Source organism: Etheostoma spectabile, unplaced genomic scaffold (genome assembly GCF_008692095.1).
Source record: "Etheostoma spectabile isolate EspeVRDwgs_2016 unplaced genomic scaffold, UIUC_Espe_1.0 scaffold00001784, whole genome shotgun sequence".
NCBI classification, from domain to species: domain Eukaryota; kingdom Metazoa; phylum Chordata; class Actinopteri; order Perciformes; family Percidae; genus Etheostoma; species Etheostoma spectabile.
Genome location: NW_022602809.1, coordinates 2,730 through 17,874, shown reverse-complemented (window position 1 = coordinate 17,874; position 15,145 = coordinate 2,730). Strand labels below are relative to the sequence as shown.

Below are 15,145 nucleotides of genomic sequence, written 5' to 3'. Positions count from 1 at the left end.
TTGCGGCAAAATACGTAATAATTTTCTATTTTTGGCTACATACCAAAAGCTAAATTTTTGTCAAATTCAAAAAAATAAAATATATTGTCACAAACTCTGAAAACAAGCAGAAATGCCTAAAACATGCAGACAAGACAGACAGATGGAACCAGTGTGCTGTGGTCCCTAGCCCCCCCCCCCCCCCCTTAGTATCTGACCAGTACTGTTCTCCTGTCTTTTAAGCATTTGCCATTGTAGCAGGTGTTGTATATTTATGAAGTCATTTTTTAGCTGGATATGGAGTCTTGTGATTGAAGCGTGAGCTGTCAACATGTACTCTTACTAAATCCAACTGTTGCTTTCGAGGTGTTGGAAGAACAGACCAACAAAAGACAGAAAAAAACAGAACAAAGTCAGAAAGAATTCAAGAAATCTGAGAGGTCCCTTTTTAAATACTAGTAGTCATACTAAAAAGGAAAAGGATCAGATTGTCTTTCATGGATGCAAGCTGGTACAAACATATTATTCACTGAGGTTTATTGTTGGACTGATTCTCTTCACTCTGTTTTTGTACTTTATTATTTAAAATGTATCTAGCTGTTCTAAAGGCTCTGTCTGGGGTATAGATAATAGAGATAATATTATATTCTCCAGTTTACAAATATATAAATATCTTAAATCTGCTTTGTAGCTCCACTGTGATTTAGTCTGGTGCAGATTCATCCAGCACAGAGGGATTGTATTATAAGGACTGTATTATAATGAAACACTATATATATATATATATATATATATATATATATATATATATATTATATGTAAATGTGTGTGGTAGCTTTTAAAAAGTGAGCAGATGAGGGGCCAGCCGAGGGTCGCTTCTCAGCTTCTGATCAAGAGTCCAGTACTTCTGAGGAGCTGCTTCCTTGTGCCTGGAACAAACACACATACATAATCATATACACACACCATTTGCAGTTAATGTCTGCTCATTTTCTGCAGTAACAGCTAGCCGACCAATGCCTTTGCATCATTATACTACTTTAACTCGTTAAAATGTTTAAAATAAATTAATCTTATTAGTCTAATTGTATTTTTAAACTGGAAAATACTGATGATGTGTGTGTGTTTGAGTACGTACATGCTGAGGCGTTTCTTGGCCACACATATTTGTAGTGTTTTCTCATGGCAGTAGGTCAGGTACTCTTCCTCCTGTGGTTTGGTCATGTTGAGCTGGTTCTTTTGGTACCACTCCTGTTTGCTCTGCAGCTCTTGAGTCTGCTAAACACAGATTGTTGTGAACATGTTAGAATGCATACTAAAAAGTTTTATAACAGCAAATTTGTAATGCCACTAAATTCTCTCATTCCTTCAAAACACTACCAGAATATTGATTCATCTTTGATCAGCACTGCCTAGTTTGACTAGCCTGATGTGGTCAAACTCAGATTCTAGTCTGAATCTGAGTCTGACTCTGCTCCAAAGGGCTGTGATTATGGGTTTTTTTCAACCGAACCAGGAAAGAAAATGCCTCTGCACTCAATTGGATAGACCTACAATCCGCCGAGGACCTGGTCGGCTAGAATCTGTCTAATCAGAAGGGGTGCAAGACGCATCTGCCAGAGGAAATAAAACCCAGGTTCCAAGGCTAGCTCTTTATAGCTGTGGAGGGAAAAGATTCTGCCAGACGAGGCTGGATGCTGAGAAATGGTTCAAATGGTTGAACCCAGCTCCCTCTGAACGGCCTCCTCTTCACAAATACCAATGAGGGTCATTTAACATGTTGATTTCTTTTTTGTTTTTCTGTTTTGGTTGTATCCTGCTCTGTAAAGAAGCAGTAGTAAAATGATGGTTCCTAGAATAGAATAGAATAGAATAGAATGCCTTTATTGTCATTATACTTTATTCCTGCTGTGCTTGTTGTAGTCGTCGTCATTTAGATATGACTAACTATCTGCCTGATTCAATCATCATCGTTGGCACTGCTGGTAACACCTGAAAGTTCCTGCAACATGGATTTGTGAGGTGTGTCTCAAATCACTTCTGTACTTATACTATTTGAGTACATAGTGCGCTCACATTGGTGTCTGAGCAGTGCCTAAATTTAGTTCCAGGATCTGGTCTACAAAGCGGCCAGAGAAGAGTGGAAACAAAGCAAAACCTATAACATACAAGTTCTGCTACATGGTTTGGATCTCTCTTTTGAGATCCCAAAACACACCTGCAATTACAGCTTATCTTAGATTCTGCAGAATGCAGCGAAACAGAGATCTTAGAGATTGTAACTTTAAGATCCTGCAGTGGAAAAGCGATACAATATACATCAGGAGTAAATTTGTGCCGTACCTTTTCATAGCGTTCCTGAATGAGGTTGGCGTGCTCTGCCAGTCTCTGTTTAAACTCGGCCAAACAGTCCTGGTGGATATGCTTGGCGTCTTCGGCGCTCAGAGTCTCTGCGTTGTCCAGCCGGATAAGGAAGGGAGCCAGGATATCCTTCTCCTTCTCCTGCAACCACCTCTGCTCCTCGGCGGCCAGATGCTCCTGCAACAAGCAAAGAAATAGCAAACTCAACTGCATCGTTAAATGTGACGTTTGTGCCAATTTTAAATGTAATTTATAGGGATGAGCCGAGTACTCGGCTGAAACGAGTATCCGGTACGGATAAAGCACTTTTGCCGAGTACAAGTATCATACGAGTAATGCGAGTCAATATCTGTACTCGGATTGAATGAAAGTCTCCATTGACTGTGTCTCCGTTCTGTGATAGGCTAGTCACAGTGCCAGTCACAACGATTTTCCGTTAACATTTAGGGTTTCTTCAGCTTCAGTTTTGTTTTATACTTCAGTCTGAACTAGTACCTAGCAACCAGGAGACTTCTGGTAACGTGGGGTTGGTTCAGACATGCTGCTTGGTAGAATGCTACTCAGGTTGCATCTCTGCCGTCTGAGTTTTTTTTTTTTTTTTTAACTGCCTGCTGGCTCTAACCAGTTTTTTTGAGTGTCTGAAACTTTCTTGTTGTGTTTTATAAAAAAAATAAAAGGCAGTTGCGGTATAAATAAATAATATTACAAATTAAGATACACACAAACATTAACACATTCCAACCCCCCGCCCCCTCTCTCTCTTTGTTTATCTTTCTATCCATCTATCCATCTATCTATCTATCTATCTATCCATCTATCTATCTATCTATCTATCTATCTATCTATATATCTATCTATCACTCACTCACAGACACACGCACACATACCTGGAAATAAAAAAGAACCAAAAAAAAAATGATCACACTGATCATAGAAAAATTTAAAGTTAAAAAAAAGTTATATTGAGTATGAAAACTCTTGTTCATTACATTTTACTTAATAATTGCAACCACATTGCTGTATTTATTGTTGCAAAACTTGTTATATACTGTAGGCTTATTTAGTTCGTTTGTTACCATGACAACACCACTGATCTGAAGCTGAATGCTGATTCTGTCATGTAAATAGTTTTCTAATCAGCAATAAATATAACAATTTCTGATCAACCCATATCAATTGCATGCTAAAAAATAATATACCTGTTAAAGCCCCGCCCATTTCAAGAAAACCAGACCCACTTCCGGGTTAAATCTGACCACTTCCGGGTTAGGCCCCGCCCAATCCGAGTACAGATACGGATACAGATAATTCATGTGGTAAACAGATACAGATACAGATAATGCTGTACTCGCTCATCCCTAGTAATTTATATATTGAAATGTTTAGTGGGTAGGACAATAGTCAAAGTAGAATAGTAAAGTAGCAGAAAAAGGAAAATAAAGCACCTCAAAGGTACCTGAGTAAATGTACTTAGTTACATTCCACCACTGGTAGGTAGGTAAGCATAGTTTAGTAGGGTATGGTAAAGTGGTAGGTAGGGAAACAGTCATCCACATAATACCAATGAAATTGGGAATCTGAAACAAGCACAACATGTGTGTAGTTTTGTGTGTGTGTGTGTGTGTGTGCGTGTGTGTGTGTGTGTGTGGTTCCCACCATTTCCTGTCTCTGTCCGCGGGCCATGGCAGCTCCGGTTGTTGTCCATGGGGAGAACTCAAGCTGAACATCTCTCTCTTCCTGTTCTCTGCAGGCCACAATGTCTCTCACCTGCTCACACATTAAGGTCCTTAACTCGAGTAGCAACAGCACAATGTTCTACAAACTCTAAGTATCACAGAACCTTTCAGGGTAGTTAACTGGGAAATGTTTGACAAAGGAGTGGGCAAGGACTGCCAGTGGGATGGGTGAAGGTTAGACCAGACTTAATTTAAAAGATTTTTTCCAGACATGTTTAAAAAAAATCTTCTTAGATTAACAAGTATGGTATGGGTTTTAAAAACTGTTTGTCCGTCATTCAGAAATCCAGAATCTATGATTATTATGGGATGTTACCTCTGAATTGGGACTCTAGCGATACTTTTACTCCAGGTGACACGGTTACCTCTTGCTTAGACTCTTTGATTTGGCAAACCACCTTCTCTTCATCCTTCATCAGAGCCACCAGCATATCATTCAGAGCCAGGGTCTTAAGAGGCTTCTCAGATGGATCCACCTGAACCTCCACACATTAAACAGATGCACACAGACACAAAAGTGTATAAGCTCATAGAATTTTAGTTAAAAAGACTCTACTATCCCAATCAGGTCTCTTCATATCGTCCTATCTCCCTGCTACCTACCTGGATTGAGATTATCTAGTCACACCCTACCGCCTCTGTTATAACCAACCAAAATGTCTCAACCCCTTTTACAACCGGTCGGGGAACTCGTCAGGGATGTCCCCTCTCCCCTTTCTTGTTTGCAATTATTATTGAACCGCTAGCAATCAGTATTAGACAAAGTCGTCTAATTTCTCCCATCAACATTTATGGACAAAAGCATCATATTTCACTGTATGCGGATGACATTCTTTTATTCATTTCCCAACCTCAAGCCTCAATACCTCATCTTTTGTCTTTAATTAGTAATTTTGGCAGATTCTCCGGATTTTCTGTCAACTGGGATAAAAGTGAGTTAATGCCAATTTCTAACCATGCCGATATGACATTTATACAGTCTTACCCCTTTTAAAAAAGCTTTTAAAGACTTTTCATATCTTGGTATAACTGTGACTAAAGACCCTGATGACCTTTTACGGAAAAATTGGGCTAACAAGATTGAGCAACTTAAACAGAGTATACAATTTTGAAAGACTCTTCCTATTTCTCTTGTTGGTAAGATCAATGCAATTAAGATGGTTGCACTGCCACGTGTTTTGCATCTCTTCCAGTCTCTTCCATGTTACATTGCCCAGTATTACTTTAAACAATTAGATTCAATTATTGCACCTTTTATTTGGAACTACAAAGCCATCAGGATCTCCAAGAAACATCTATGTAAACCAAAAAATGTAGTTGGCTTTGCCTTACCAAATTTTAAAATGTACTACTGGGCGGCTCATCTGTCTTTACTTGCCTGGTGGAGAAAAGGACCCCCCTCCTCTTCTTATTCCTGCCCTGCTTGGCTATGCATAGAACGAATGCTTTGTAACAAGACCTCTTTTCTGGCTATGCTCAACAGCCCCATTAAAGTTAGTAAGTCACACTATAGTAATAGCTTTGTAATCAATGGCACCATGCGCATATGGGAGCAAATAAAGCTCCATATCAAGGCGCCAAGTGTATATACCGATACTCCAATTTGTGAAAATCATGCTTTCATACCTGGCCTAAATGATATTGCTTTTCCTGCTTGGAAGCAGAAAGGCATTAAAAGCGTAAATGATTTGTATATTGGGGGAAATTTTACCTCATTTGGGCAGTTGCAAGCCAAATATAGAATACCGGCCTCAAGTTTTTTCAGGTTTTTGCAAATTAGAGATTTTGTCAAAAAAAACATACCAAACTTTGAAGTTCTGAATAAACATGATACCCTTGAGGCAATTAACAAATTTGAACCGGGTTCCAGAGGGGAAATCTCTGCTTTCCTTCGTATGCTTCACGGTGGCGCTCCGATGAACACAGAGGTGTATAAACGGGCATGGGCAAAGGACTTGAATTTGGAATTAAATGACGAAATTTGGGGAGAATGTCTACGTAATGTGCAAAGGTGTTCAGATAATACTAGACACAATCTGATACAGTTTAAAACGCTCCATAGATTATATTATTCAAGAGAAAAATTACACCAATTTTACCCTGATATCCCACCAGTATGCAACCGTTGTCCTTGTCTAGCTGCTAGAGTACCTATCTGGGACTTACAACGGTTTACTACATGCCCAGAAAGAATGTGCTAGAGTATAGCACATTCTTTCTGGGCATGTAGTAAACTTCATTCATATTGGAAGAGCATTTTTCTTTTCTTTTCTGAAGCTTTTGGTAATAATCTGGTACCCTGCTCCTTGGTAGCAATCCTGGGTGCCACAAGTGTCCTCCACTCCATCAATAAATCTGAAGGAAGAGCTATTCAATTTGGGATGGTGCTTGCAAAAAAGTTAATACTACATGTATGGAAAATGGATTCTGTACCTTCATATAGTTTGTGGCTGCAAGAACTTTCAAATACTTTGCATCTGGAAAGACTGAGATTTTATAATGACGATAGAGGAGACAAGTTTGAGAAGATATGGGACCCAATACTGAATCATCTTAAAAATGTAAACCCTTAGAAGTTGGCTATTTTATAAGACCTCACTGTGAAAATGTATGTGTGATTTGAAAATGTCTATTTGTTTAACTTTATCTCAAGATGTTTTTGTTTATAGTATGCATCCTTACCATGACCGTGGAACATTATTGTAATCCTTGATGTGCTGCGTTCTTTATGTTCAGTAAATTTAGTTTTTTTTTTTTCTTCAGGTTTTTATTTTCCGTTTTCCCTCTCCCCTTTCCTTGTTCATTTCTTGAAAATCAATAAACATATTTAAAAAAAAAAAAAAAAGACTCTACTGTTTATCTTATTGTGCGTTTGTTGTCTGTACCTGAAAGCTGGATTCCATGTCAGATGTGAAGTCCTCGCCCTTCTTTTTTTCTGTTGACTCTTGCGGTTTGATGAAGCTCCTCTTTGAAGGGATAAATCGGTGATCCTCTAAGTGATAGGTCAGCTCAATCCGTCTTTGAGCCAATAGGAACACTCGCTGGGCCACGTCTTCGTTTGCCGGTTTGGATCTGTTCCTGTGGAAACACTCCACCACCTTCTGTTTACACACACAAAACCCCACAGAAACCCTCATATAGATGCCATCAAAATGCTGTCTTACCTAGAAGTTTGCAGTTGTATGATTTCCACTAACTTGTCAAGTGGCAGTTTATTGTCCAGGCTAATATAGTATATGTAGTGAAGACTTTGAGGCAATATATTTAGAGGCGCCCAGGACCACCTCAACTGGCTCCTTTTCACACAAAGGAGCAGCAGCTCTACTCCAAATTCCTTATGGATGACTGAGCTTTTCACCCTTAGGGAGACGCCAACCCATTTTGCCAGCATGTACCCTAGATCGAGTTTGTCATGACCCAAACTTCATGACCATAGGTGAGGGTATGAACGAATATTGACCGTTAGATCGAAAGCTTTGCCTTCCAGCTCAGCTCTCTTTTCATCACAACGCTACGGTAAAGCTAATGCAAAACTGCTCCCACTGCTCTGATTCTCCAGCCAATCTCCCGCTCCAGTGTGCCCTCACTAGCAAAAAAATCCCTAGGTACTCCTTTACTTGAAGTAAGGACTCATATCCCACAAGGAGCACCTAAGATTAGTATCCAAATAATGTAAAATATGCTCACAATCTCCCCTTCTATTCCTGAGTTATGGTGTTGACTAAAAGCCACAGGTCTCACTGTGCACAAGCTAGCTTTTCGGGAACACCAAAAGGATTACTCAAAATCACTTACAGAGGCACGATCACAGTTCTACTCAAACGTCATCAGAAACAGTCCCAGAAACTCCAAGCAGTTGTTCTCCACCATAAATCATCTTCTCAAACCACAAACCCCCTCACTCACAGAAACTACAGAAGAGCACTGTAATCATTTCCTGGACTTTTTCAAAACAAAAATAGACTCAATCCACTCTTCCTTTCCTAGATCCTCAACACTAGCCAGCCCAACTGTCCACTCACAGCCTGCAGTGCCCCAGACGCTACACTGCTTTCCAGAAATCTCCCAGCAAGAGGTTGAGAAGATCATCCAAAGGATGAAACCCACCACTTGTGCCCTCAACCCCTTTCCTACAGCTCTAGTCAAAGCAAACACCTCTGCCTTAAGCCCTCTGATTACCACTGTAATAAACCACTCCCTCCAGTCTGGCAATGTTCCATCTGCCCTTAAAACTGCCATAATCAGACCACTTCTAAAAAAACCTACCCTTGATCCAGAGACACTCTCAAATTACAGGCCCATTTCCAATCTCTCATTCCTCTCCAAAGTACTGGAAAAAGTTGTTGCCGCTCATCTTCAGGACCACCTCAAGCATAACAACCTCTTTGAAAAATTCCAGTCTGGTTTCCGCTCTGCTCACAGCACCGAAACAGCCATGGTCAGAGTCACAAACAACCTACGAATGGCAGCTGATGCTGGCTCACCTTCCCTCCTCATGCTCCTCGATCTGTCTGCTGCTTTTGACACTGTGAATCATGGCATACTCCTCAACCGACTACACCAAGCCACTGGACTCACTGACACTGCTCTGAACTGGTTTAAATCATACCTCACGGACAGAACAGAGTACATTTCACTTGGAAGCGCAAGGTCCCGGCAACACACGGTCACCTGCGGAGTCCCCCAGGGGTCAGTCCTTGGCCCCATCCTCTTCATCATTTACATCCTCCCCCTAGGCCACGTCATCAGCCGCCATGGAGTCTCATTTCACTGTTATGCCGATGACACACAACTGTACGTGAAATATGACTCACAACCCACTGCAACTACAGCACCATCGTCTTCAACACTCACCACCTGTCTGGAAGAGATAAAGGTGTGGATGAAACACAATTTTCTCCAGTTAAACAGCTCCAAAACCAAGGCAATCCTTGTTGGCACCTCACATCAAGTCCAGTCATCCTCCATAACCGGTATAACTATCTCTGGTCAAGACATTCCCCTCTCCAAAACAGTCACCAATCTTGGTGTAAGATTTGATCCACAACTCACCTTTGAAGCCCATATCAAAAACCTCTGCAAGATCTCCTTCTATCATCTCAGAAATATTGCAAAACTCCGTTCTACACTCAACTTAGTTGATGCTGAAAAACTGGTCCACGCCTTTGTCTCCTCCAGACTGGATTACTGTAACGCACTTCTCATCGGGATCCCTAACAAGAGTCTGCTGAAACTGCAATATGTCCAGAACAGTGCTGCAAGGATCCTGATGAGAGTGCGAAAGTACGACCACATCACACCCATTCTCCACTCACTTCACTGGCTTCCCGTTTCAGCAAGGATTGAATACAAGGTCTCAATTCTCACACACCAATGCATCTATGGAAATGCCCCCCCCTACCTGAAAGAACTACTCATCCCTCACACTACAACACGATCCCTCCGCTCAAACAACTCAACCGCCTCCTAATTCCCAGAACTAAGCTCAGCACCATCGGTGATCGAGCATTCTGCTCTGCCGCTCCTCGGACGTGGAATGCCCTCCCTGACCATCTAAGGGCACCACAGACTTTGGAGACTTTTAAAAAAGGACTAAAAACATTTCTTTTTAGCAGAACTTATGAGTTTTAACCTTGCACAAAAATGTTGTTGCACTATTTATAGATATTTTACATTGATGTTTTTACCTTGCTTTTATGACCTTGACTGTAGCACTTTGAGATTTGTTTAAATGTAAAGTGCATTACAAATAAAATGTATTATTATTAAAAGCCAGAAAAGTGTATTTGCATAACATTATAATGTCACAGTGTTGGCCTTTGACCCTTTTTAGATATAAAATGTCATCCCTTTATTATTTTATCCTATTTGTGTGATATGTTGTCAAAATGATCGTAGGAATTCTTGAATTATGGCCAAAAATGTGTTTTGTGAGGTCACTGTGGCCTTGACCTTTGACCTCCAAAATCTAATCAGTTTATCCTTGAGTCCAAGTGGACGTCTGTGCCAACGGGTGGACAGCTGGACGGACGGATGGACGGACAAAACAAAACATAATGCTTTTGTGCCGGCAACGGCCGTAACCGGAGTCGAGATGAGACTATTTAACCCCCACTGGAGTACAACATGAAGAAAGACTCCCAAACTGGACATAGCCTACAATATCACCTTCCTGTCTCAGGCAGTGCACATCAGATCTCATCCTACTTGTTAGTGGGGCTCACCTAAAGCAACAACACCTCCTCCCACCCATCCTAGACCTACAAGTCCACTGGCTACTGCTGAGGTCTCCAACAGACTTTATCATCTTACTGCTTGTATCTGAAGCCTTAAACTACAATGCTCTTGATTATGTTACAAATGTGTTAGCTCAGTATGAGCCAAAGTGATGTCTGGAATCTTTGGGTCTACTGGCAGTATCTTAAATATGGATCAGAACTGAAGGTGTGCGTGACCTGGCAGTTCTCAATGTCTGTCTCTTCTCCAAAACTAGTTGTTATTTATGTACCTCGTAAAGTACAAGTCTGGGGAGGTTCATTGTTGTCCCAAAACTAATAAAAACACATCAATGAGCAACACTGTTGCACTGGGTGACATGAAATGACAGATGCACTATTTCCTCCTAATTGATTGATTAAAAACTAGAAGGACCAGCTGTTTTAGGAAATGGCTGAGACCTTATTTTAAACAAGAAGTTTTATTGCCACAGACAGAAAGTCAGTATTAAAAGACAGACTGGTCTCATAACATGGGTTTTTGTCTTTTCATTAAATTTAAGTAGATAAGAAAAGTAAACATTGTTTTAAAAGGCAAATCCAGTTACTATCGTATTATGTGCCTAACATGTAGTGGAGACATGACTCAAACCCTGTTAAAGATGTATGGCAAATTACCGTAAAATAACTCAACTATACATATTACAACGATACAATTTATAAAATGATGATAATGATGATAAAACGAGTGTGAATTACATATTTTTACCTCCAGCGGTTGGTCATCCGGATCACTGTCCAAATCTGGTTCTGAAAACTGAACGCGCCGGCTGTAGAGAAAGTCCCTCCGGCCCTCAAAGAACTCCTTCATTTCACATGGTGACTCCACCCTCCGCACCAGATGGTCAACACGAGGACTGCTGAACTCCATCTCATGCTTTTTGTCTGTGCTCAGGGAGGTGTACCTGTGAACTGAGAAAACAAACATACCATCACTCAAGTGACTGACTTTACCCTAAAAAACAATATTAAAGATTAAAGCCCTGATTGTGGTTAATTATGATTCTGCACATTTCCCCTCTCAAACTTTACTCAATGTATGTCCCATGGAGCAGTTGCTGGACAAGACTTTGAATTAATTCATTAGTCAGTATAATTTGAACAATTGTTCTTCTTTTTGTGATGGTTAATAGTTAAGATTCTCCTGTTTGAAATACACTTTTAATGTTCTTGTTCAGCATTGTGTATTAGTAAAAACCTCTATTTACAGGATTAAAGTAAGAAGTCCGGCCCCGCAGTACATGCTGTCTGCAAAGCTCCTATTAAAAGATATTATTGTACTTTACTTTTTTGTTATCACAGTAAACTATTTAATACATGGTAAATATCCAATATAACTCCAACCTTGAAATGCCACTGCTAATTAAACATCAAAAGAAAGTAAAATGGTTTTCAAAAGATTTTCTATTTGTTGTTCCTGGAGCTATTTTACCCACATCTTTGATTTAAAAAAAGACGTTTTTAGCAACTACAAAACCTGCTTAGAATTATTAGTATGTAGTGTGTGACTGGGGCACAGCAACTGCATTAACAACGTGTGCTCATAAGTAGGGAGGATAACAAAAAGAGCTCTTATCTTTCAGAAAAAGACGCTTATCGTTTTAATTCACCTCTGTCCCCCGCACCTAGTCTGGGTGATTCTATTTGTTTTTTTTGTGATAAAGGTGAGGTTAAAACGTGTCTTGATGAGCTGTGAGGTTCTAACTGGGCAGCTGCACAAAGCAGATTTACATAAAAGGTGGAAACGTTTTCCATGTTTGAAGCGTTCTGTGGTAAAGTTGTTGGCTTTGTTGACCTCCCTCTCCTCCAGGTAGTCGTTTCTGTGTTGATACCACTCCTTCACCATGACGACCTCTGTGCCTTCAACATGCACACGCACATGCAAACACACACACACACACACACACACAAACACACACACAAGCATGCACACAATTCCATTGTCATAAACCTAAATTAAGTCAAATTTTTCTGATGGTAAAAATAATAATATGCTGAATTATTTTAAAAAGTCAAAGTTTTTTCTGACACTCACAGTCCAGGTCTTTGTAAGTAGTCAGTCTTGTGTTCAGGCCGTCTGGCCGAAGGTAAGGTGCAAACTTCTCCAGCTGTGCTTTTCTGTAGTGGGTCACCTTCTGTCCTCCTGGCCAGCGGGTCTCCAGGTCTGAACGAGAAAGGAGACGCTGCAGTTTGTGGAGGGTTCAAAGCACCAGCTTGCATGTGTCTGGTTCAGGTTTTCTTTCTATGCTATATGCATTTATTTGATATTAATAATACTCAGATGTTCTATTGCATTAAGGGTTAGGCTCATGTGGAGTTACTGTACCTTTTTTTTGGATTGTGATGTAATCGACCCAGGATCGTGGCATGTCAAAAGCTAGTGGCTGCTCATCTTCCTTAATAATGAACAACACATTGTTGAGTTTACAAATAACCTCATTCAGAGGAAAATCAGATTTCAGTGGCAATGCTTCTTTTAGCTGTAACTCTGGTAAATTGGGCCATTATTTTCTCAACTTGGTGTAAAAGTACTGAGGAAAAATGGAAGTTAATGCTGCAGTTGGAGACATTAAGACAACATCTGGGAAGAGGGCAAAGTTTTTGGTCTTGTTTTCCTATATGTGTCTTATTATCAACAAATCCAAATGCCCAGATCCAAAACGACAACATGTTAGTGCGTCTCTCAATATTTTCTGACTTCCTGTCCATGGCTCCCAGTTTCAAGCTCATTGACTCCTACTGAAGAAGTTAATCTTTAAACTTTCATGTTTAAAACAGTCTCAGTAAGTTCCTAAAGTTGCTGGTCACTGTAGTTTTTATCAATAATAGAGGAGAAAAAAGTGCATTTGTTGGGGTATATTTTCAGCAGCGGATTAATCCAAATTTAGTGCTCTAGTGAACATTTGGGGCAGCAAGAGGGTGTATGTGGTATTGAGTCAAGATCATTTCAGTCATACCTGCTCTGCTTTTGAGTCTTGCTTTTAAGTCTAAATATCCACAACATACACACATATGTTTATGCACAAATGTAAAGATACACATACACATACAGAAAACACACATACACACCTCCTCATCATTGCTGAATTTTCTCATCATCTTCCTCTCCTTTTTCTTCAAGACCTCTAACATCACCTGCTTTTTACTTATTGCGCCGTACAGGACTGGCTCCCACACCTTTAAATCTTCCAGGTCATACACCACATCCTACACACACACACACACACACACAGAAAACATATGGCATATTCTAGTTAAATGATTGTTGTTTGTGATGTGTTGCTCTCTAATAACTGTAACTGAATATAGTGTCTGGAGTGGACATGGACTCACAACGCAGCCGTTCCTGCAGTCCTGCATGTTGACGTAGTAGTTGAAGTTGTTCCACACGCTCTCGATGCCAAGGAAGTTGTCGTTGTCAGTGGTGTAGCTGTTCCCGGTCAGAGGGTCGATGAAGAAGTTCTCCTGGACGCTCCGACACCCTGACAGCACTAGCACCCAACAGTGCACCCTAAGTCCTCGCAGGGGGTCAGCAAGTTGCTGCTCACTCTCCTGTTCATGAAGAAGAGCTCAAAGGTGAAAGGAGGGAGAGTAGAGACGGACTGGTTTTATATCTAACTTTATCACTTTACTATATCAGCTTTATTTATAGTATCAAATCATAACAAGAGTTATCTCAAGACACTTTACAGATTTACAAAGACCTAACAATTCCACTAATTTCAAATTCACAATTATATACTGTACATTTTATGGATTGTGACAAAAAACTGTAGGGTATTTTTTGGAGAACTTTTAAAATAATGTCAATAATGGTTTTGTCAATCCAAAAATTCAGTATGAATCTTTATTGTTTTGTTCTTGTTGGTTTTACAGTAAGATCACATTACCTGCTGTAGTGTTTGTTTGTGGAGCAACGCAGCTTCTGCAACCTGTTTCTTCTCTTCTTGCTGAATCAGAAAGTGACTCTTCAGCTCCCTCAGAGGTTTCACTAAGTATTTATTCTCCTGTGATCCCTCTTCTGAGATCACACTCTGCAAACACAAAGCACAAGCAAGCAGACATGCTCATGTCTGTGAGTCAACAATCTGGGAGGAAACCCGTGTGTTCAAGGTGTTCACCACCCTTTCTATGTACTTTAGATACATAGTACACTGCACTTACTTTGACCTCAGTGTCCAGCAGGGGACACTGCTGCAGGCTCTGGTCGAGCAGACACATCTCTTTGACAGCATAGCCGCAGACGCAGTAAGCGTCGTAGTTGACGCCAAGCAGCATGCTGCACAGCACGGTGGCATATTCAAAACACGTGGCCCTCTGACGCCTCAGCACCGAGGGGGGGGGAGAACAGGTACCTGGGCTGGACAGAAACACACACACCTTCAGTATCAATATGTGAACACGTGCACAACAATCATGCATCCGGTTGCTTCTCCAGGCCGCCTCGTGTTACGGGTCCCAACTGACCAGTCGATCCTCTGCAGGTGGTTTTGATTCATCCACCTGTCTGAAACCCTGAACCAGGTTCCTGAGGTGTTCTGTCCACATAGAGCGGAGTGTCTAGTAGTGTCATTTAAAAGGGGCATTGCACTAATTCTACACATAAAGGTCATTGGTGGTCTAATGAGCCTGTGAGAGCACTAATACAGTTTATTGTCTTCTGTCGCTCTGGAGGTGTTTTGTTAAGTCTACGAAAATTACCCTGATGACATGATGGCGACAGCGATCATCAGGATTATCTCAGTTCAGGCTTAAGAAATTTCAAGTGGGGTCTAATGAAAGATGCTATTGAGT

General features: G+C 40.7%; 1 protein-coding gene across 1 annotated transcript; it reads right to left on the bottom strand.

Annotated features, from left to right (window-relative positions):
• Positions 1-405: 405 nt before the first annotated feature.
• Positions 406-14,899, bottom strand: LOC116675315 (dynein regulatory complex subunit 7). Its single transcript, XM_032507230.1, has 15 exons — positions 14,805-14,899; positions 14,516-14,711; positions 14,242-14,385; positions 13,685-13,903; positions 13,421-13,558; positions 12,678-12,747; positions 12,387-12,515; positions 12,083-12,211; positions 11,061-11,263; positions 6,962-7,177; positions 4,442-4,552; positions 3,997-4,107; positions 2,323-2,517; positions 1,118-1,257; positions 406-908 (listed from the first exon to the last, which is right to left on the bottom strand). Exons 1-15 carry the CDS (start codon positions 14,897-14,899, stop codon positions 818-820), a joined length of 2,187 nt encoding a protein of 728 aa, XP_032363121.1. The 3' UTR covers positions 406-817.
• Positions 14,900-15,145: the final 246 nt, after the last annotated feature.